This window comes from Rhinolophus sinicus, chromosome 11, assembly GCF_057876585.1.
Source record: "Rhinolophus sinicus isolate RSI-liver-muscle chromosome 11, RSI-T2T, whole genome shotgun sequence".
Lineage (NCBI taxonomy): Eukaryota > Metazoa > Chordata > Mammalia > Chiroptera > Rhinolophidae > Rhinolophus > Rhinolophus sinicus.
This window is the reverse complement of record NC_142511.1, coordinates 19,040,995-19,063,001: the sequence shown is the minus strand read 5'-3', so window position 1 is coordinate 19,063,001 and position 22,007 is coordinate 19,040,995. Positions and strand designations below refer to the sequence as shown.

General features: G+C 37.1%; 1 protein-coding gene and 1 pseudogene across 2 annotated transcripts in view; both read left to right on the top strand.

The window, feature by feature from the left end:
• Positions 1-5,679: 5,679 nt before the first annotated feature.
• Positions 5,680-8,866, top strand: LOC148756632 (small ribosomal subunit protein eS10-like; annotated as a pseudogene).
• Positions 8,867-11,826: 2,960 nt separating this feature from the next.
• The window catches only part of SYT14 (synaptotagmin 14), a 183,697-nt gene continuing 173,516 nt past the window's right edge, over positions 11,827-22,007 (top strand). Inside the window, exons 1-2 of one of the 2 annotated variants that reach the window (XM_019714488.3) lie at positions 11,827-12,407; positions 21,892-21,939. In XM_019714488.3, the coding sequence (XP_019570047.3) occupies positions 12,395-12,407; positions 21,892-21,939 (61 nt within the window). In that variant the 5' untranslated portion in view covers positions 11,827-12,394. The remainder of the gene's footprint in view (positions 12,408-21,891; positions 21,940-22,007) is intronic. The other variant, XM_019714489.3, reaches the window with a different exon arrangement.

Here is a 22,007-nt window from a genome sequence, read left to right as displayed (position 1 = left end):
TGGTCTCCAGAAATGTTATACCAGTTTTTCCCTGCCACTCCCCTTCCATACCCCCACATGCTCCTTTCCTGTATTTTTGCCAAAACTAAGCACTACCAATCATTTAAACATCTGCCAATCTGACATTTAAAAGAGGTCTCATTTGTTTTAACTCCCATTGCTTTTATAAATGGTAAAAGAGCAATTTCACATACATATTATATAGCCCATTAGTACTTCTTTTTTTTTTTTTTATTGGGGAATAGTGTGTACTTCCAGGACTTTTTTCCACCTCAAGTTGTCCTTTCAATCTTAGTTGTGGAGGGTGCTGTTCAGCTTCAAGTTGTTGTCCTTTCAGTCTTAGTTGTGGAGGGCGCAGCTCAGCTCCAGGTCCAGTTGCCGTTTTCTAGTTGCAGGGGGCGCAGCCCACCATCCCTTGAAGGAGTCGAAACCGGCAACCTTGTGGTTGAGAGGACGCGCTCCAACCAACTGAGACATCTGGGAGCTCAGCGGAAGCTCAGCTCAAGGTGCCGTGTTCAATCTTAGTTGCAGGGGGCGCTGCCCACTATCCCTTGCGGGACTCGAGGAACCGAACTGGCAACCTTGTGGTTGGGAGCCCACTGGCCCATGTGGGAATCGAACCGGCAGCCTTCGGAGTTAGGAGCACGGAGCTCTAACCACCTGAGCCACCGGGCCGGCCCCCCATTAGTACTTCTTTTGTGAATTGACTCTTCATAGCTACAAACCCTTTTCTAGTGAATGCTAACATATTGTTTTCTTATTGATTTTAAATGTTCCTTAAAATTCTCAACAATATAATAATATCTAAAACTTATATGCCACTTAGCATATTCCAGGTGCTGCTCTAAATGCTTTACATGTACTAATTTATTCCTGAAAAACATTCTGTAAAGTTGGTACAATTATTATTCTCATTTTATAGATGAAGAAACTGAGGCACTTGCAAGTTAAATAACTTGCCCAAGATCTTGCAGCTGTTAAGTGGTAGAGCCAGTTTTTAGGCGGGCATTTTGGCTCTGGAGTCCATGCTCTAACCACTTCCTCTACTGCCTTTCAACCCATTGTCATATATGCTGCAAATATTTCTTTTTCCAATTTGTATTCATCTTTAAACTTTGTTTACAGTGTCTTTCTTCCATACAGAAGTTTTAAATTTTAATGTCGGATTTAAGTTTCTTCTTTTATGATTTCTTGCTGATTTTATTCTTAGAAGATGAATAGAAATTTCCCTGGCAAAGAAGATCCCTATCTTCTATCTCAAGACAGAAAGATATTCATGTGCAAAAGACATGCACGAAGTAGTGAAAGCAGGGCACATGCAGGAAAAAGGTGATCAGGTGTATGAACTTTGGGAGACAAGCTTGAAAAGGTCATTGGAACTAGATCGTTAAGAACTTTGTAAGTATGGATTTTGTTCTGAGGGCAGTGGAAGTGGGAGCCACTTAACTTAATGTTTTTGTTTTTCATAAAAATAAAACATACTCAGGTATAGAATGGCATAAAACAAAAACACTCACTTTCCAATTGAGATTTTCTATATACCTCACATATTTCCAAGAGGTAAGCTCCTTCTTCATGTTTCTGTTTTGTTCTTGCAATTATCACCATACTTCTAAAGAATATACTTAGAATTATATTTTTTGATTTATAAGTTTAGACAATACCTATTGACTCCAGGTTATGAAGGAAGAGGAATTTGGCTCATACATTCTATTTCCCACCTCTTCTCCTTTTGACTTCTCCAAATAGATAGATAGTAGATAGATGACAGATAGATAGATAGATAGATAGATAGATAGATAGATAGATAGATAGATATAGATGAAGAATATATATACTTATAAAATAGAAGAATGTATGTATATATTCTTCTATTCATTTATATCAATTAAAATATATAAAACTTCTATTTATATTCCATCAATCTTTTAAAAGTGACTTCTAAGTCTTCATTAGGTAAGATGAGAGAAATTACCATTCCTAAACTATTCTTTCTCTCTCATCCCTTTGCTTCATTTCTTAGCCTCTGATGGCTATGTCCTTACTTTGATGTCATCAGGATTGATAACATTTATATACTTTTTCTAACACTTTAGAACACGTAAGTGGTATTTATAATATTATGATTAAGTAAATATTATTTACTGTGATCCAAGTTGTATGATTGGAATCTTAAACTGGAAAATGTAGTACTATATGCTAAATCAGTGCTGCGCCAAAGAGACTATTCCAGTGTCAAGGTCAAATGGATTTTATTGCCTTAAACTCTGACAACTACTCAAAATCATGCCATATTTAATTTGCTTCATATGTGGACCAGATGGCTTTCCCACTCTGCAGTATTCCATTGCCTTTCTTTTTTCTACTGAGAGAAGAAATATATTCCTTTTCCATGACAACAGTAACATCTTGCAACTTTGTTGTTGAATGGAAAGACTTTTTTTCTTTTTCCTGAACAGGTTCTTCAGACTTTCTTTTCTAATTTGAATGTGTTGCTTTCTAGGCCTGCTGCCCAGCTGTCATCTATGATTTCTTTTCATTGTAGTCATTGGTTAGATTCACTATTTCTTGGATCCATATCGCCCTCGTCCTTGGATTCTGTTCTCATTTTGTTGGGCTATATCATCAAGTCAAATTTAAAAAAATCAAATGTGCACGAGAGTAGATATTTTTGAATTTTTTTTGTTTAAAAATTATATATTTTATTAAATTATATACTATTATTACTAAATTAGATTAAATTGTATACATTATATTAAATTATATACTTTAAATAACTGAATTTTGTCCTCATTCTTGACTGAGTTTGATTTACGTGGAATTCGAGTCTCGTCATGTTTTCTTCAGTGTTTCGTGGGCATTGCTCCATTCTCTTCTAACATCCAGTTTGTTGTTGAGATTTCTGGTGCCGATTTGATTCTCATTATTTTTGGAATTGACATCTTTGTTTTGATTTTACTTTTTTCCATCTCTGGAACTTGTAAGAATTTTCACTATTCTTCTTGACATTTTGAATCTTGATGGGATGTATCTAGATGTGGGTGTTTTTAAAAAAATTTTATTGGGGAAGGGGAACCAGTGCATATTTCCAGGACTTTATTGGGGAACAGTGTGTTTTTCTCAGGACCCATCAAGTTGTTGTCCTTCAACCTTAGTTGTGGAGGACACAGCTCAGATCCAAGTCCAGTCACTGTTTTCAATCTAGTTGTGGGGGAGCGCAGCCCACCATCCCCTGTGGGAGTTGAACCAGCAACCCTGTTGTTCAGAGTTCACGCTCCAACCAACTGAGACATCCGGCTGCCCCTTGGCAGCTCAGCGGCAGCTCAGCGGCAGCTCAGCGGCAGCTCAGCTCAAGGTGTTGTCTTCAATCTAGTTGCCCAGGGCGCAGGCCACTGGCCCATGTGGGAATCAAACCAGCAACCCTGCTGCCCAGAGCTGGCGCTCCAATCAAGTGAGCCATCTGGCCGCCCTAGATGTGGGTTTTTATTCATTCATCTTACTTTGCTTTCAGAGGTCTCCTTCCATTTGAAGTCCAGGGGCTTTCTTTAGATCTGGGAAATATTTTTCCGTTGTTTCTTTAACCATCTGTGCTCCATATTCTCTGTTCTTTCCCTCTGGAACTCTTATCACCTAAACACTAGACTTCCAAGATTGATCTATGAATTTTAATTTCTTCTCATATTCGCCATTCATTTTCCTTTTTTCTCTTCTAGCTCTTCTTTTTATTTCCTTCATATTCTGTTCTTATTTTTTTGTCCAAACAGTTTTATTGAGACATAACTTACATATAATTATAATTGAAATGTAATTGACATAATTATTTTTTCATATTTAAAGTGTATGATGTGATAAGTTTTGACACATGTATACACTCATGAAACCACCACCACAATCAAGAAAAGGAACATATCACCACCAAAAGCTTTCTTCTGCCCTTTTATAATCTCTCCCTCCTGCCCTTCCTTAGATCATCTTTCCCCTTTCCCCCCAGGTAACCACTCATTTGATTTCCATCACTATAGATGATGTAATTTGCATATTTTAGACTTTTATATAAATGGAACCATATAGTATGTATTCTTCTTTCTCTCTGACTTTTTTCACTTAGCATAATTACTTTGAGATTCATCCATGATGTTGTGTGTATCAATAGCTCATTCTTTTTAATTGCTAAGTATTATTGCATTGTATAGATATACCACAGTTTGCTTATCCATTCACCTATTGATGACCATTTCGGTTGTTTCAGTTTTTGGCAAATAAAACAGCTGTGAATATTCATGGACAAATGCTTTCTTTTCTCTTGGAAAAATACCTAGCAGAGGTATAACTAGATCATATGGTAGGTGTGTGTTTAACTTTTTATAAAACTGCCAAACTGTTTTCCAACATCCTGATGTCATTTCCATCCCTTTTCATAACAACCATATTTTAAAATTTCATTAAGTCTTCCTTGTTCTTGTATTTCTCTCTCTCTTTTTTCTTTTAAATAGCCTTTGCTTAATGGCTTGTAATATCTTTTTGGAACTCACTGAGTTTCCCGTGGGATCATTTATCCAGTTGTTTACTTTTGTCCTTTTAAAATGTCTAGAGATCCTTGCCTCTTTAATCATATTTTAAAATAAAGAGCCAGGTTAAATAATATAGGTAGCTAGTATATCAAAATATGGAGGGCTTTATTTTGGGGTGCCAACACTAAGAGCCTTAATGCTTCCTAGGCAGATTTTCAATTTCTCTATAGTTCTCTGATTTTATCCTAAGTACAAATTCTACCTCTGAAGTTAAATTTGATGAATATTTAGTGCTATAGGAATAAATTCAACCAAGTATAATTTGGTTGGGGAAGGAGTCTGAGGGAAGAGGGAAAAAAGGCTTAGCATCTGGAAGTACATATTTTTCCCATGTAAATTGATAACAATGAGATGCAGTAGACAGAAAATGGTAGAACTAGCAACAATCCTAATAGCATATCTATTATTTTTATATCATCTTCTCTATTGAAAGTTAAGCAAAATATCTGTGCATATTGGTTTAGGAGAGAAATTGGATTGCTTAAGAAGTTACTAACAAGTATTTTTCTAAGCTGATTTTTTAAAATTCAATGAGCATTTTCATGAAATAAAAACTTTACCAGATGAGGTAGATAGTATAGTAATAGAAACATATATTATGTTTAGAGTCTTTACTTCCAAACCTTAGCATATCATGTAAAACTAAGAAATTGTGCTCTTAAATAAATCATCATCCTATAATTGTTTGTTGTGGCCCATCTTTCTGAATCCTCAAAAGACGTTCCATAATTTCTTTAATAAATTGCTTTACCTTAAAGTAAAAACACAATTTTTTTTTTGTATGTCAAAGCATGGCATATCATACTATACTAAACTCTATGGAAATGTTTCCCTTTTATTCATAACAGTATATAGTTAAGCAAAGAGAAATTCTATATTAGGAAAAATAATTGGGAAGATGATAATGAGAAATATGGTTGAGAGGTATGGTTCTAGATAAAGAATTCTTTAAATGTCTTAAATAATTCTTTTATGTTTCTCTTTATCACAATCATCAATGGCATCATCAATGGCATTTTATCTCAGTGTTGTGTAGATGAACACATCAAATTTAAGGACTACTGACATAGCTTTTCCAGCTCTGGACCCAGACGCAGGAGTCGTAGAGATGTGAGTGCCCAAGAAGAACTGGATTGCCATTTATGAGCTCCTTTGTAAGGGGGAGTGATGGTGGCCAAGAGGATCCTCACAGGCCTACACACCCTGAGCTGGCAGACAAGACTGTGCCTGATCTTCACGTCTGTCATGAAAGCCTTGCAGTCTCTCAAATCAGAGGCTGTGGAAAGGAACAGTTGGCCGGGAGACATTTTTAAAAAAAAAAAAACTTTTATTTATTTTAAGTGTGTTTTTCCAGGACCCATTAGCTCCAAGTCAGGTAGTTATTTCAATCTAGTTGTGGAGGGCGCAGCTCCCAGTGGCCCATGTGGGGATCGAACCGGCGACCTTGTTGTTAAGAGCGTCGCGCTCTAACCAACTGAGTTAACCGGCTACCCTATGCCTGGAAACATTTCTACTGGCGCCTTACCAATGAGGGTATCCAGTATGTTTGTGATTATCTCCACTGCCTATCCCCTTACTGCCCTACTCCTTCCCGGCAATTGTGCCTGCCACGTTGCGCCACAGCGGGCCTGAGACGGACAGGCCAAGGCCCAGATGTCTGGAGGGCAAGCGACCTGCAACACTCACACGAGGGGAAGCTGACAGAGACACCTACAGACAGAGCACTGTGAATTCTGGTGCCAACAAGAAAGCAGAGGCTGGGGCTGGGTCAACAATCGAGTACCAGCTGGGAGATGGATTTGGCTGTGGACGTGGCCAACCACCTCAGTAAAGCAGCAGCAATTATTAGGTGTTGAATAAACTTGTGGCGAGAAAATAAAAAGAACTACTAATATAAAGGATCCATGAACCTAAACCTATTACGATTTTATAAAATGATTTTATATAAACCTATTATATGATTTTATATAAACCTATTATTTATTCATTTAACAAAAATTTATTGAGTATCTACTTTTATACAAAGAATTATGTTTGACATGCTTGTATTTGATGAATGTAAGCAATTATATAAACTAAGGAGATTTGAATGACTTTTTTGCAGAAAATGATTTTTCTCATCTAACTAAGATCATCAGTGTATTTTCTTACGTGTAGAATTCAGTTTCCTTCCTATATATGTACATTCTTGAGGCTTTCTACAAGTTGCCTCCTGCGTTGTACATGATATGTAGCTGGTTTATCGATGTGTGATATATTATGTGATTTAAAAGGTTTGTGGCATATTTTTTGACCTTTAAGTGAAAATTATTGCATAACTGTCCCTTGCCATTATCATGGGACCATCCAGCTGTGAAAAGGGTTTTAAATATAATCAAGTACTCCTACTAGAACAAAACAATGTACTTTTCTTTTGAATAACAATGGTTAGCTACTGTAGTTTGTATCCTACGAAGTATGTACTTGTTGAACATTTTTGAGTTAAATTGGTCTGTATGTTTGGAAATTCTGTTCACTCCTTCACACTGACAGGCCAGTATTATGCTGTGTTGTAATTGGGTCAACAAACCACAGTGTACTGCTCTAAGCTTTCAGCTAATAGAAATAACTTCATTGATCAATGAGAAGTTATAGCAGAGACTATACAGGAGCACCTCATATGTAGAGAGGAAAAGGAAGACAAGTGAAGGGCCATTCCGCTTCCATGAAAGGCTCAGGAAATACAACGGAAAGGAAGTGTAAGGTACAACATTAATGTCTGTGCTACTTGCTCTCTTTTTTCTTTTCTTTGTTAGAGCTCATGCAATCTCTAAAGCTTTAGGTGGCAAGAAGGCTAACTACCACTTGAGCTAAATGAATGAAAACAACTCTAGAATGCACCATGTTTAGTTTTTCTCTTAGCTATTACTGTGCTATGTATAGTGGGGGAAGTGACGAGTCTTGAGGAAAAGAATTGCTGAAGAAAATGGAAGAGAAATAAGAATTATTCTGATTATGTTTATTCTCTTCCTATTTCAATCTTTAATTACCCTCACACAACATGATGGATCCATTTCTTACTGTACCAGGTCATCAGATAGAATATCCACACATGGGAAATTACTACTGTTCTCCTCCCACTAGAAACATTACAGTGTATCCCACTAAGAACCTATTAAATAATCTTTGACAGTTCCTTCCTGAACACCTCCATGCCATTTCTATTGCTCTAAGACTGTGCTGTCTGATACAGTACATACGATCAGTGGCCACTGTATGACAAGGCACAAATATAGAAAGTTTTCATTATCACAGACAGTTCTTCTGAACAGCTCTGTTCTAAGGGAACCTTGGGGAAATGTGCTGAGGTAGAGTGCCCTTGTCATCACTTGGCTTTTCTCTGTCCAAAAATCCCCTTTTGGGAACTCTTTTTCCCTCTTCCCAGTTTATCCATACAGGTCCCAGGGGGCTGCTGTATTCTTCCATAGCCCCGCCATTATGGCCACAGAGGTTTTGTCAGAGGTATGCATCTGACTGGGGCTGGACCAATTTTAGTACCTGGCCTTCTGATTGGTCTGGGGTAGGATACCTTATTTAAGTAGAGCCAATGACAACCCACCTTTTTTTGGAATTTATAGACTTGGGGTCCAGAAAGTTGGTAAAATCTGTGAGCTGAATTTTTCAGGGGTCAAAGAAGTAGCGATGAGGTAGAAAGCATAGTAACAGCATTCAGGTTCCCAAGTTTAGCTGATACTGAGGCCTAGCTTTATTTCTATACTTATATCTTTATAATTAACTTTCCATTTTCCTTAAGCTAGTTTGAGTTGCTCTAACTTACCAGAACAAAAAACTAATATTATAACTGTTTACATGACATTATGATTCATGAAAGAAATGCATTATTAATGGTTCTAAATAGATTTTTTTCATTAGATCTTTACATCCAGCTACGTCTTCTCAGATAATTGTAACTGCTAACAAAGTTTAAAACTGTCTCTTGTACTCAAAGACTCAATAACATAATCTAACACCTACTGAATTTTCCAAAGTGTAAGTTTTGGTACAGGTACTTGTTAAGTCTTTGTTTTTATGTATGCAACTATATATTGCTAGAAAGTATTTTTTAAATTCTTTTAGTGATTTTGATCTTTTTTCAATTGAATAGCTTAAATAAAGGAAGGTTCCAACTTCAAAAATCATTTGTTTCTTAAAAGTATGTTGGTTCTCTCATATATGGGATATAAAACTGAAAGCAGCAAATGAACAAGGCAAACAAACAAAAAAAACTTCATAGACACAGACAACAGTTTAGTGGTTACCAGAGGGTAAGGGAGAAGGGGGGGTTGGTAGACAAGGGTAAAGGGGGTCAAATATATGGTGATGGGAGGAGAACTGACTCTGGATAATGAACGAAAAATGCAATACATAGATGATATATGACTCGCATTATAGAAATGTATACTTGAAACCTATATAATTTTACTAACCAATGTCACCCCAATAAATTTAATAAAAATTAATAAAAAGAAAAAAGTACATAGGGAACTTTTATAACTTGAAACATACTATTCCATCAAGATAGTATCGCTATTAATGATGGAGGGGTTTTTTTTTTTGATTAGCACATGAAAACTACTTAACTAGTGCAGGTAAGATTACTTTTCACTTTCCCTTTGACTTGGTCTTCCCACATGATTCACCTTCAGTGCTTTCTTTTTCCACTGATGTTTTAGCTACACCACTGGGTAATTAAACTTTGTGGCCTCTCTGAAAATCAAACTATTATTTAAAATCACACTTCTATAAAATATTGAGTTGAAACTTAAAATACCAAAAACACATTTTCATTTCCTAGTCTCAGGAGAGGGAATTACTTTGACTTCTTTTATTTCTATTTCCCCATTTCAGCCCCTAACTATCTCCATAACACATGGTGGGCAAGTTAGGAAACTGTTTTGCAAATAATTCATTAATAAAAAACTAAAATCAAAGCCGTTCTTGAACATCCCCTGGTGCATAAAGGTGTATACGAGGTTGAAAAATTAAGTTCGCAAACTTGTTGCAATGATATTGCTAAACTTTTTTGATATCAGAGGGATTATTCATTATGAATTTGTACCAACTGGACAGTTAACCAAGTTTACTATTTGGAAGTGCTGAAATGGCTGCATGAAAAAGATGAAAACAACCTGAACTTTTCGCCAACAATTCATGGCTCTTGCATCACAACAATGTACCAGCTCACACGGCACTGTCTGTGAGGGACATTTTAGCCAGTAAACAAATAATTGTATTGGAACATCCTCCCTACTCACATGATCTGACCCCCAATGACTTCTTTCTTTACGCGAAGATAAAGGAAATATTGAAAGGAAGACATTTTGATGACATTCAGGACATCAAGGGTAATACGATGACAGCTTGATGGCCATTCCAGAAAGAGTTCCAAAATTGCTTTGAAGGGTGGAGTAGGCACTGTCATCAGTGCTTAGCTTCCCAAGGGAAGTACTTGGAAGGTGACCGTAGTGATATTCAGCAACGACACATGTAGCACTTTTCCTAGGATGAGTTTGTGAACATAATTGTCAGATCTCATACTAAAGATAACTTAGAGGTATAAGACCAAAGTTAGAAAAAAAATTGTGTCATAAGTAAGATGTATAATTAATAAAATGTAAAACTTTTAAATGATAAATAATTGACACTCCCCCAAATTGAAAGTATCACCCATAGCATATTTTAAAAATAAGCTAAATCTTACCTCCAAGTGGCTATGAAGCAAACTCAGAAGCTATATGAAATATTGCAAAGTTAAGGTAAGCCATATGACATTGTCTAACACTAGTCACATAGAAATTTTCCAACTAGTATTTGTACAGCACAGTTTTGTTGTTGTTGTTGGCAGGGAGAATTTTGCATTCTAATCTGGGGGGAAATGTCATCAGTATTGAATAGCCTTGGCCTAAATTCCCAGTTTTGACAAGTTTGAAGCTCAAATTCACCACACACACACACACACACACACACACGCTCATTTTCTGAGCAAACTGTGGTAATAACCTGGGTTATGGAAGCTCACATAACTTGGGCATATATATAGCAACTTACATAATTGGTGATGAAATAATTAAGTCTTTCTGGCTTTCAATACAAAATTCTTACAAAAGGTTGAACAATTGGATTATTCAGAGCCAGCCAGAAACCACAATCCAGAACTGTGGTTTCCAGTTTAAACCAACGCCTTGGAGTTCAAGTTTTAAGGAAGGTTGCCTGGAGGAAATATCTTTGACACTATACGTATTTTGCCTGAATCACATAGATATCTGTGGTGAACACACACACACACACACACACACACACACACACACACACCTTCCTAAAATACAGATATTTTAATAAATATTTTCTGAGTAGAACGGTATTTCATTTGATCCTTCAAAAACAACTCTTGCTTGTAGCCAGCTGTTAGCACTGTGTCCGGGTCAATAAATATTCACTGAACTAAAGAAAATGGTAAAGAATGAATGTCTATTGAACATAAACCATTCCTGAGGGAGAGATTATATAAAAACACTGAAGACAGTTCCTGCTCTAGATTTACAGTCCAACTTCGCTTATGTAAGTGCAAAATATTTTCTTTTGTGTTACTCCCCAATGTAGCTATTCTGCACTAGGAGTTAGCATTTTCTTCATAAGGAAGAATCACTAACTCCTTTTTCTTCCGTTGCTTATGCCATTGATTGGCTAGGTGCTCAGAGTACCAAATGCTGTTGAGTGGTTGAAGTAGCTCAGGTAAAAATTAAGGGGCCAATTGTTGCTGTGTTCAGGGTTGGTTTATGACTATTCATAATGCTCATAGGTTTGTGAATTTTTTTTTTTTTAAAGGCATGTGGCATGCTTCCAGGCCCATTTGTCAAACGTTTGTCTGATTCCTACTCTTGTGTTGCCTCAAATGCGTGTTTATAATGTGTAGACAAATGCCAACTCATTTTTCTGAGCTCAGGGTGGTGACAAGCTTTATCAGGATCACGACTAAGGGGTGAAGTGTGCGTGTGCCTCTGTGAGTGTGTGTGACAGAGAAGGAGAGAGGGGAAAGAAGGAGGGAGAGAGAGAGAGAGAGAGAGAGAGAGAGAGAGAGAGAGAGAGAGAGAGAGAGAGAGGAGGGAGGTAGAGAGAGAAGGAAAAGGAGAGCAGGCTCTGTCCTCAGGATGCCTCTCTCCGTTTGCTGTTTGCCAACTAGCTGTCTCTCCACCCCACAGCGGAGCCTAAGGCGAGTATGTGGCTGATTCTGGCAAAGCAAAACAAAAGCAGAACAGGTTTCCAGATTACAGAATCTGAGGAAGTCACTGGGTGGGAATCCTTGAGCCCAGTTTTTAACCGACGAGACCTGTCCATGGTCCTGACCACATCCTTCCGTAGCGGACGCCTCCGCCCGGGTCCCTGGGCCCCGGGAAGCTCGGGGCGGAGAGGGTCGTGCCGCCCGCACATGCTCAGTGCGCCTGCGGCGGGTCTCGGGAGCAGGTGCAGGTGCTCTCGGGTCTGGGCACCTGTTTTGAATCACCGCGCGAGGCTCTGTGGGGGCGGCAGGTGGGGGCGGGGTGCATCACGTGCCGGCGGCAGCAGCGGCGGCCCCGGAAGGTTCCATTTCTTCCGCGCCGCGGAGCTCGGAGCCCCTCCTCCGCCCCACCCCAGCGCGCCTCGCCCGCGGCTCCTTCCACGCCGCGCAACCCGGCGATTGCGGGGCCGGCCCCGCCTCTCCCGTGGGCGGCCTCGGCGCGTCCTCTGCTCTCTCGCCAGCCCGCCGCCCCCGCTGTCCATTTGGTGCGGTCCATGGCGAGCACATCATGGCGATTGAAGGTAAGTGGAGGCCGACCGCGGTGAGGGAGGATGGGGGCGCCCCGGGAGCTGGGACTCGGGGGCGCCCCGGAGGCCCGCGGCGGCGCTCTCCTGAGGGCGGGGAGCGGACTGGGGACGCGCAGGGGTCCCGACAGCGTCTCGGGAGGGGACTGGGCGGTGCGGCGCCGCGGCTCCATCGGCCTGGCCCGGTGGCCCGGCGGGCAGGTCCAGTGTCGGGGCCTCTGCTTCCTCCCGGAGGCGCGGAGTGGGGCTCCGCTGCGGTCTCGTAGACCCCGCGGGACGTGCTGGGGGAGCCAGGGACCGCGGCGTGTACCGCTTTCCATTGACCTCACCTCCGCAAACCATCCTCCCGCAATCCCGCCTTCCTGCCAAACTGGGAGTCCAGTTGTGCTGTCCCGTTCCTAACCCTCCTTACTCCCTACTCTGGAGCTGATGTTGGGCTGCGCTCCCGTCCATTCCCCTTCTGTTTGATGTTTTAGGGGACCAGGAAATTTGGGGTGAGATTAATTTCCTCCTCAAGTGTTTTTTATCTTCCAACACTCAAAAACTGCTTTTTCTCTACGAAAGAGAAGTAAATACATCTTTATAAAAAATACTCTTATAATCCTGTTTATATTCAGTCCATTAAGTACTCGTATTTTAAAAAGTAGTTTAATAAATTAAGTTCCTAGATAAGGTGGTTGGCACTAAAGTGTATTTTTTTCTTGTTTCAAAAACATGCAACTGGAATGAAGTGTCTTTATTTTGCTTTGTTTTTAAGGAGGATATTGTGAAAATTAATATCACATGTCTAGACTGCAGCACCTTCCAACTGCTATCTTTTAGATGAACTGAGACAGTGCAAGTAGTTTGTAGAATTGCCCCGCTTGTGTGTGTGTGTGTGTGTGTGTGTATTCAGCTGTACAAATGTGCAAAGGACCTATAGCTATATCGTTATTAGCCTAAATTTTATGTGTGATCCTTTAAAACTTTTCATAGCACTTTCCATCTAGGTGACCAATCACTGGTAGTCTGCATCTTGGGGGCTCCTTTTTGTCAGATCCTGTGGACTCTAAAATTGCTTTAGCTGTGTGTTTACATTTATCTTATTTGTTTAAGAGGTTGATTGGACATTCAGACAGTTTTAAATACCTACGTTAGCTAAAATGATGGAGAACACCAGGGAATAAGAGCTACCTGTAACCTGATATTCCTGTTATTCAGAGCAATAATTTCAACCTCTTTTCCTTACTCGACTTTTTAGCAGAGGTTAAAAATCGAGAAACTAAATCCACTGATTTACGTTTTATACTTTATTTCCACAACCAAACTGGGGTGGAGTTTTTTATGTGATAAAAGGTAAAAAGGTTTATGCAGAAGGTGAGGAGGAATTAGCCAAATAACATCCAGATATGATCCTATAACTTGTAATTTCTTAAAATATTTTGCATTTTTCCTTCTTTTTCTCAGTCCTTCCCTTCTTTCCTCGGCAGTTAAATGTAATTGATTCTGTTTTCATATCAACTGATGGCATTTTGCTCTGTGTGCTACTGTTTGTATGTTTAAAGAACAAGATTTTTTAAATTCTCATATTCTAGAGATTCTTTTGTGTTTGAGGTATTCTTGTAAATAATTTCATACTTAGGCATTTGTACTGCAGCCTTTTCCGTATTAAAACATATACTTTATGCTGTGTTAGGAAGTAAAATAAGCTTTGTATTAGGGACATCTTAAAATTTTAGGGGCCCGAAGGGACATCTCATTCAACATTCTCCCCTATGAAGTAGTTCTTAAAACACCCAATTTCCTTATTCACCTGTTCATTCAATAGACTTGTTGAGCTCTAGTTGTACTGAGTGTTCTGTGCTAGGCACTGTGGGGATGAATGAGACCGCATTCCTGCCCTCAAGGAGCACATGTTCTAGTGAAGCAGATGTAATTATTTTTTTAACTTTTATTTATTTTGTGTGTTTTTCCAGGACCCATCAGCTCCAAGTCAAGTAGTTGTTTCAATCTAGTTGTGGAGGGCGCAGCTCACAGTGGCCCATGTGGGGATCGAACCTTGTTAAGAGCACCGTGCTCTAACCAACTGAGCTAACCGGCAGCTCTCCGGCAGACGTAATTTTAAACATGCAGTTACGTTATACTGTGAACACCAAGAGAGAGATCTTCTTTCTTTTGTATAAAAACATTCAGTGATGATGAGTTCATTGAACTCATATGCCCGTGAACATTGAACAGTGTATGTCAGTGTGGAACTATAACCCTTATAGTTCATAAAGTCTTTGTGTTTGACCCAGAATCTGCCATTAAGTAACTGCTCTCTCTCTGCTCACCTTAGTTCTGCTTTCTGGAGCAATAAACTACAAATCCACTATTCTCAGTGTACGTGACATCCCTTCTACCATTTGAAGACAACTCTTGAGTGTTTTCTTTTCAAGACAGAATAGCTAGTTCCTCCTCCGGATGGCCTGTGGATGTATGTTTTAAAGTTTGGAACATGGTATTCCATTCCAGATGTATTGTTGAATAGCATACATTAAAACTTAGATCACTCCCTGACTTGTGCATAATCCTGTTGTAGCTTAATATTAGAATAGCCCTCTTGGAACTTTATGTTGGCTCAGGATGAAGTTGTAATCAACTGAAACCACAGAAAGAGTCTCTTTCACCTGGACTACTTTCAAGACATGTGTCTTCAGTCCTTTACACAGCCAATCATTGTTGTGAATTGTAAAACAGATTATTTATATCTGTTAAGCATACTCTTATTAGCTCTGGCCCAACATTTTAGCCCAAGAGTTTAGACTTTTAAGTACTAAGGGTTACTTTTAATTTCCTCCTCTGGGTAAAGCCCTTGTTTCACAATACCAAGTAAGTATTCATTGTCTTTTACCAATCAGGCAGGTAACCGCTAATCCGTACTTCAGACAACTAGGATGGTGTTACAATACTGAGCTAATGTAATTCTAGTCAGAGGTGAAGAAGTTTGTCCTCTCTTAGGGAAAGGTACCGTTTTTAGAAAACATTTTGAAATAATAAGAGTAGTTTAAAGAGCCTTATTTTTACCCTAAAGGTTTAGTGATACCAGGTTGGGAATCATTGGTCTAGCGTAGCCTGTCAAGACCTGTAATTGTTATCAAGCATATTAACCCTTCCAATGTTCACTTCTGTCAGTCTGACATTGTTGACTATTTCCTGTTTTTTGAAGTTTTCTCCTCTCTTGATTACTTCTCAGTCTTCTTCTTCCTAACTTAATGTTCCTTGTGTTTCCATTCTCAACCCTATTTTCATTTTCTGTACATACTACTGTAATTGCACACATTGAATAATTTTGTAATAACTTGTTTATAAATTTGTCTCCCCAGTGTGACTGTAAATTACTAGGGGATAATGTCTTACTTGTTTTTATACTCCTTAGATTTTGTACCACATCTGAATGTGGTATGTACACAACAGATGGGTTTTGAATTGTTATAATGGAATTCTGTACATTACTTACATGAGTTGCTTTCACTTACCAGAGGTGGTTTGACCAAAAATCTGCCATTCAGTAACTTCTATCTATCTACTTTTCCTAGTTCTGCTTTCTGGAACAATAAATTAAAAGTCCACTATTAATAAAAGTACACAGAATTTTCCGAGTTTATATTTCCAGATAGTAGCTAGATATCTTGGGTGCCCCATAGTAATCAAAAATGTTTTGCTTAAAACATTCAGAATGTCCTAAAGTAAAGTTGTCATCACAGCCACCAAATCCAGCCTCCGTACTCCCCACTCCATGCAAATTTACCATCTGAGTGGCATTTTTCAATAACCAGACATCTGAGTTAGAAATCTGGAAATCAACTCTGTCTTATAATTAATCTCTCCACATGTTGTTGATCACTAAGTTTTGCCAAGTCTACACCTCAAATTATAATGTTTAGTTCATTCCCTTATTTAGGGAGTTTTACTCATTTTCTAGGTCGTCTTCTTAGTGCCAATCTTAAGGTTGCTTGCAATCCATTTTCTAAACTATTGTTGGTTATCTTTGTAAAATGCAAATCTAACTTATTTAAAACCTCAGGATAAAGCTGGTCTTTAATGATCTAGCTTCTGCTCTTCTTTTATCTAGTCCACATTTTTCTCTCTTTCATAAGGCTATCAAAAGACTCCTTGCAAAACATTTTGCTGAAGTAAAATTATTCACCTTTATTGTTAATTTGCTATATTTTAACTACTTAATCTCTCTGGGTAGTGTTTTTTTTAAAAACGGTAGAAGAAGAGTAATTAGAGAATCTCTCTGTGTGTATACACTTTTCATTCATAATGCATCCTATCGTTAACCACACACTTGCACATATATTACATTTTTAAAATCATCAGTATAATTCTGAGATGCTCTTGAAGACTTGCTGTGATTCTAAGATTTCTAGGTCAGAATTTGGACTTCCAAAAGCCATTTGAAATATTAAATTAAAATCCCAATACAAACATGTTACATTATTGGTCTTGAGGGCGACTGTCACACTCCTTTTCTGCTTTCTGTGTTTTTGTTAGAGAGAGATCATTACAAGGTAACGGGATAATATAATTAGAGCGTCACACCTATCCACATCCTGTGGCAGAGTGAGGACATTTATTGAACAGTTTATTTTTGAAGGATTTACAGTTCAGTTTAATCAGTGATGTTTCTACGAGGGGTACTTTGACTTTGAGCAGGAATAAAATTTCTAATATTTCACATAGATTTAAGACGTGGATATGAGGTAGATTTGTTCAGAGACCTCTGCAAGTACTTTTGAGTAATTTACAGTTCATTTAAGGTTCTTTTTCTAATTCACTAAACAAAATTAGAAAAAAGTAGGGAACACTGGAGAAACAGTTGTATTTTATATTTTTGTTGTTTTAGGTAGTATTAGCATGCAACAGTGTATGCCAGTGTGGAAACCAAAGAGAGCCACATATTAATTTATTTATACAATTTGTTGAGTAATACTATTTTCATTATTGCTTTCTTTGTAACGATTACAATGTTTCTACATAGCATATGTATAGTAGTATAGTAGGTTGTCTTCATGGATTTGTTTTCCATACAACTGACTTCATTCTTTCCCCCGCAAATCCTAGCCAGTTAATACCTAACATGAAAATGCCTATATAGGGTAACGTAAGATTGGACAAACTACTATAAATAAAGCATTACAAGATTTTGACTGAAATGATTTTATGCATATATTCCCCCCCCCCTTTTTTTCGCTTCCCCCCCACTCCGGTTCAAGCCGTTATTTCTCAGTCTTGTTGTGAAGGACACACCCCCTACTGCTGGGATTATGAGCCTTGCACTCACCACGGCTCAGGTCGTAGGTCGGCTGGCCACTCACAGCTGCTCATGGCAGCTCTCGCGGGCTGCCGGCTGCTCAAGCTGGCTGCTGGCTATATGCATATATTGTATGTACATGTAGTAAAATCTTAATTGAAACCTGACCAGTTGGAACCCTTGACGTACCATATTTTGGAAGGAGAAAATAGTGATAAAAACAGCAAGCTGATACTAGGAATTTATTTAAAAACAAACTTCTAGGATCCATATGTATATTCAAAACAGTTTCTTATTTTCACACTTTGAGGGCTGTATTAGAATTAATATTTACAATAATATTGTGAGTCATCAAGTAGAGGATTTTAATGAAATATTAAATTATCTTCAGTATTGTAAACTTACTAATGCAGTAATATATATTAGTAGCTTTAAAAAATGTTCTGGTGCAGTAATAAAGGCAAAAACGTGTTCTCAGTTCTCTAGAAAATTAAGTAGAACACCTTTTTGTGAGCATATACTGGGGGTGCCAAAAAAATGTATACAAGTGGACACTTTGGTCAGCGTTTCTCCAGCAGTAGTTTGCCATAATCAGAAGTGTCTAGATGCTGATGGTAACCACTTTGAGCACCTCTTGTAATTGGAGAAGTCAAACGTGACTTGTATTCATCATTTGTTATTGGTATATATTGAGTATTACAATTTTAAGACAGTTTTCTTTTCTTAAAATGTGTATACATTTTTTTGGCACCCTCTGTTTATTCAAGGTTTTATGGTATTAATGAACTTCCAACAGTCAAAAACATAATTAATTAAAATACTGAATTAAAAGTGGCTCAAAAGTGGGAAAAATTGATTACATTTGTGAACTAATTTTATCTGATGAAACTTACACCTCTTAGAAAAAAATCATTAAATAAATTAATAGGAATGTAAATGGATTAAAAGAGGTACTTAAGCATCAAAGAGAGCATTTAGTATGCTTTGCAAATTATAAAGTGCTCTAAGATATTGTTCTGAAAAGAAATATAGTTGGTTATTCTATGTGATGCTGGATTGGTGGTATGTGCCTCAGAATTTAGGTTATTGGATAAGAATGCTACGTGGAAAATGAGTTTGTAAAAGTAAATATAGAAAAAACTAATTCAGACTATTTTAACTCTACAGTAATTGCAGAGTAACAACAACAACAAAAAAAATAGAGGAATTCTAATTTGGGCAGATAACTCCCAGACAGTTGGAAACCTGAAAGATTTTCTTAAGAAAACATCTAAAAAGAGGACAAATTAAGAAATATGAAAAGATTAACATTTATTTTGCAATATTTACATGGAAGAATGTTTGAAATAAAATGATACATGATGCTGTGGAAGAGAACTAAACATATGGAGTCTTCTCTGTTTCCAGGGTATAAATGTAAATTTTCATTGAATTTTGTGTTCTACTTGGTGAGGAATACAAATGACATTCACATATTTTGGGTGCTCACCATGGGCCAGGCTTCATCTGTCCATCATTTCAGATGTGGGATAGCAAATGGACGACACTACGTCTCCCTGTCTTGACTGGAGCAGACATCTGCTTTGTTAAAGTATGTTTTTTCCTACCTGTTTTGGACTTGGTTTCAGAAGCCTTCTCAACATTGCTCTCCACCCCACTCTAGCAGCTACTTTTACAGAATTGGTATATAGGATGAAAACTATTTTCTATCCTGGGGTGGTTATTATTACGACTTTACAAATGACTTAGTTATTTTTATTTATTCTTACTCCAAAGATTAAGTAACATGACTCTAAAATTGAAGAAAACCATGATCTTTCCAAAACGCTGTGTTTTTCAATTAAGAACTAAGTATGGTTATTATTCCTTGAAAGTCTTAATTAGGAACAAAACTAAAAAATGTCCAGAAATTATTGACTAGTCTAAATGGGTTAAGTTGGTTGGGGGAAGTTGGCAACATTAATAGGAAATATTTTTCTTGGAAACTTTTCAGATTTAGAGATTTAAAAAAAGCATTTGTACAAAGTTCACTGTATCGCTGACTGAAAAAGTATTTAAGTCTTTTGACTCCCAAACATATACATTAAAACATACACGTTTAACATATAGAATGCATATATTTTTCCTTCTATTCTTCTTGGTCTTAGGTAGGATTGGGGATAAAAGGAATATTGATTTCAGTGTTTGATACTATAACGAAGTTTATTTAACTTTTTATGGGGTTTTTTGTACTTTTAAAAGTAAGGGTTCCCCCCACAAATTTTACTTCGTTGTCTGGCATTTATTTACCTTTACTATTCTTTTCCATTTCAGTGATAATAGTGATTGCTCTTGAGTGCCACATGTACATCAGTGAAATCTCACTTATTTGGAATTTTCAGAGCAAATATAAAGAACAGTAGAGCACTGTCTTACTGCTTTTTCTAGTTATGTGATTTTTATGCGTACTTTGGCAAATTTGACAAGTATCAAATTGGCTGTAAATTAAAACAGTAATTATTTAATTGGGCTTCTTATTTATGCGGTTCTTTCATTTGATAAACTGAATACTTTTGAAAATGGGAATTAGCTTTCATTGTTATTCTGCAGTGTTGAAAAAAATCTTAGAATATAATAATTGTTATTGTTACTGTTAATACTAAGCCTTGTAAAGACTATGCCGTTATGTTTAAGATTAGATGTATGCAGTGAAACCTAACCAATTTATGTTAAATGTGGGGGGAAATCTAGTTTTAATTACAGGCTTTAAAAACTGCAGTCTTGTTACATGAATTAAATGCATAACTCAAACTAAGCTACAAGTGGTCCTGCTAGAGAACAGGCCTTAATAACTGTGAGAAATGCTTCTAAGTGTATGCAGATGTTAGTGATAGCATCAATACACATTATTGTTGTGTTATTGTTATTACATGATTCATCTACATTTCTTGAAAATAGTTTCGTCTTATAATTCGGTAAATATTCTCCTTCCAGTCATTTGTGTCTTCTCCATTTTAAAGGTATGTGGTATATAGGTATAGTTCATTCTAGCCCTTCACCAAGATGAATGGTTGCTCATTGGTAATTTTATAGTTAATAAGGTCTCACTGTATTTACACACTGAGGTTTGCTGCATAGTAATTATTTTATAATCATAGCTAAGTTAGGTGCTTCTTGCCAAATTTGTATCCCGGGTAACCTGTGATTAGTCTGTAATGTTGATAATAAAGACACAATGGCACTGTTACAACCAAGTTAGAATGTAGATCTAACCTACTTTAGTGATAGAAGTACTGTTTTCTAGTTTTTTAGCTTGCTTCCGGGATGACCTACTTTTTTCCTTTTTTTAGTGAATATCATGCTTTTTATTTCTCATTGCTGTAAGATATTTCTATTTCTTATAACTCAACTGTTCATAAGGAGCTTTATAATCAAGATGATTAAATTATTTAATATTTTTATTATTCAAAGTTTAAACAATTTACAGTAGAATTATAAGGTCATGAATATGTAGAACAATACAAAATTTTATTCAGCTTGCATTCATTTAAAGTAGTGGCACTATGTTTCAGGGTGAAGGAAGTATCTTTGTAGTAACTAATAAATAATATTACTCTTATTATAAAGTAATTTTTGATAATTATGATAAAATAACTTTTTGGTTAAATTTATTTATCATATTATCTATAAAATGTGTCTTATTTTAGACTTATAATAGTGGGTTGCTAGAGAATGGGGAAAGGATCACATTTCATTTTATGCAATATGGGTGTATGAGTATGTGATAAATTATAACTAGTGTTTTTATTTTATAAGAGAGTTGACCCTTCCATAATGACTTATCTGTATATGTTAAGGCTCAGATACAAAAGTGGGGCCACCCTTGCAGTGCTCCCTTCTAGTTGATGTGAAGAGGTGCTTAGGAAATGATGATATGCTTTCTGCTCTTGAGAAGCTTGCCATTTAAAATAAATACTTGAACAAAGCTTCTTCACTCCAAAACTTTATAAGATCTTAATTTATGGCTTCAGGAAAATTCTGAATATCAGGTTACCATATTCATATACTAGTTAAGTTTAAAGAGAAGAATTAGGAAACTTTTTTCTTGAGGTAATTTCTAGAAGCTGATTTAAAAGTGTTCTTTGTAACAGTCAAACTCAGGTTATTTTTTTGTTTTTAACCTTTAACAAAATTTTTCTTTTCTTTTTTTTTTTTTTTTTACAGGTGGAGAAAGAACCTGTGGAGTACATGAACTTATCTGTATTAGAAAAGGTAAGTCAATGCTCTGTGTGGATGTTTAAATACAAAATGAACACTTAACAGTGTATGATAAATTTTAG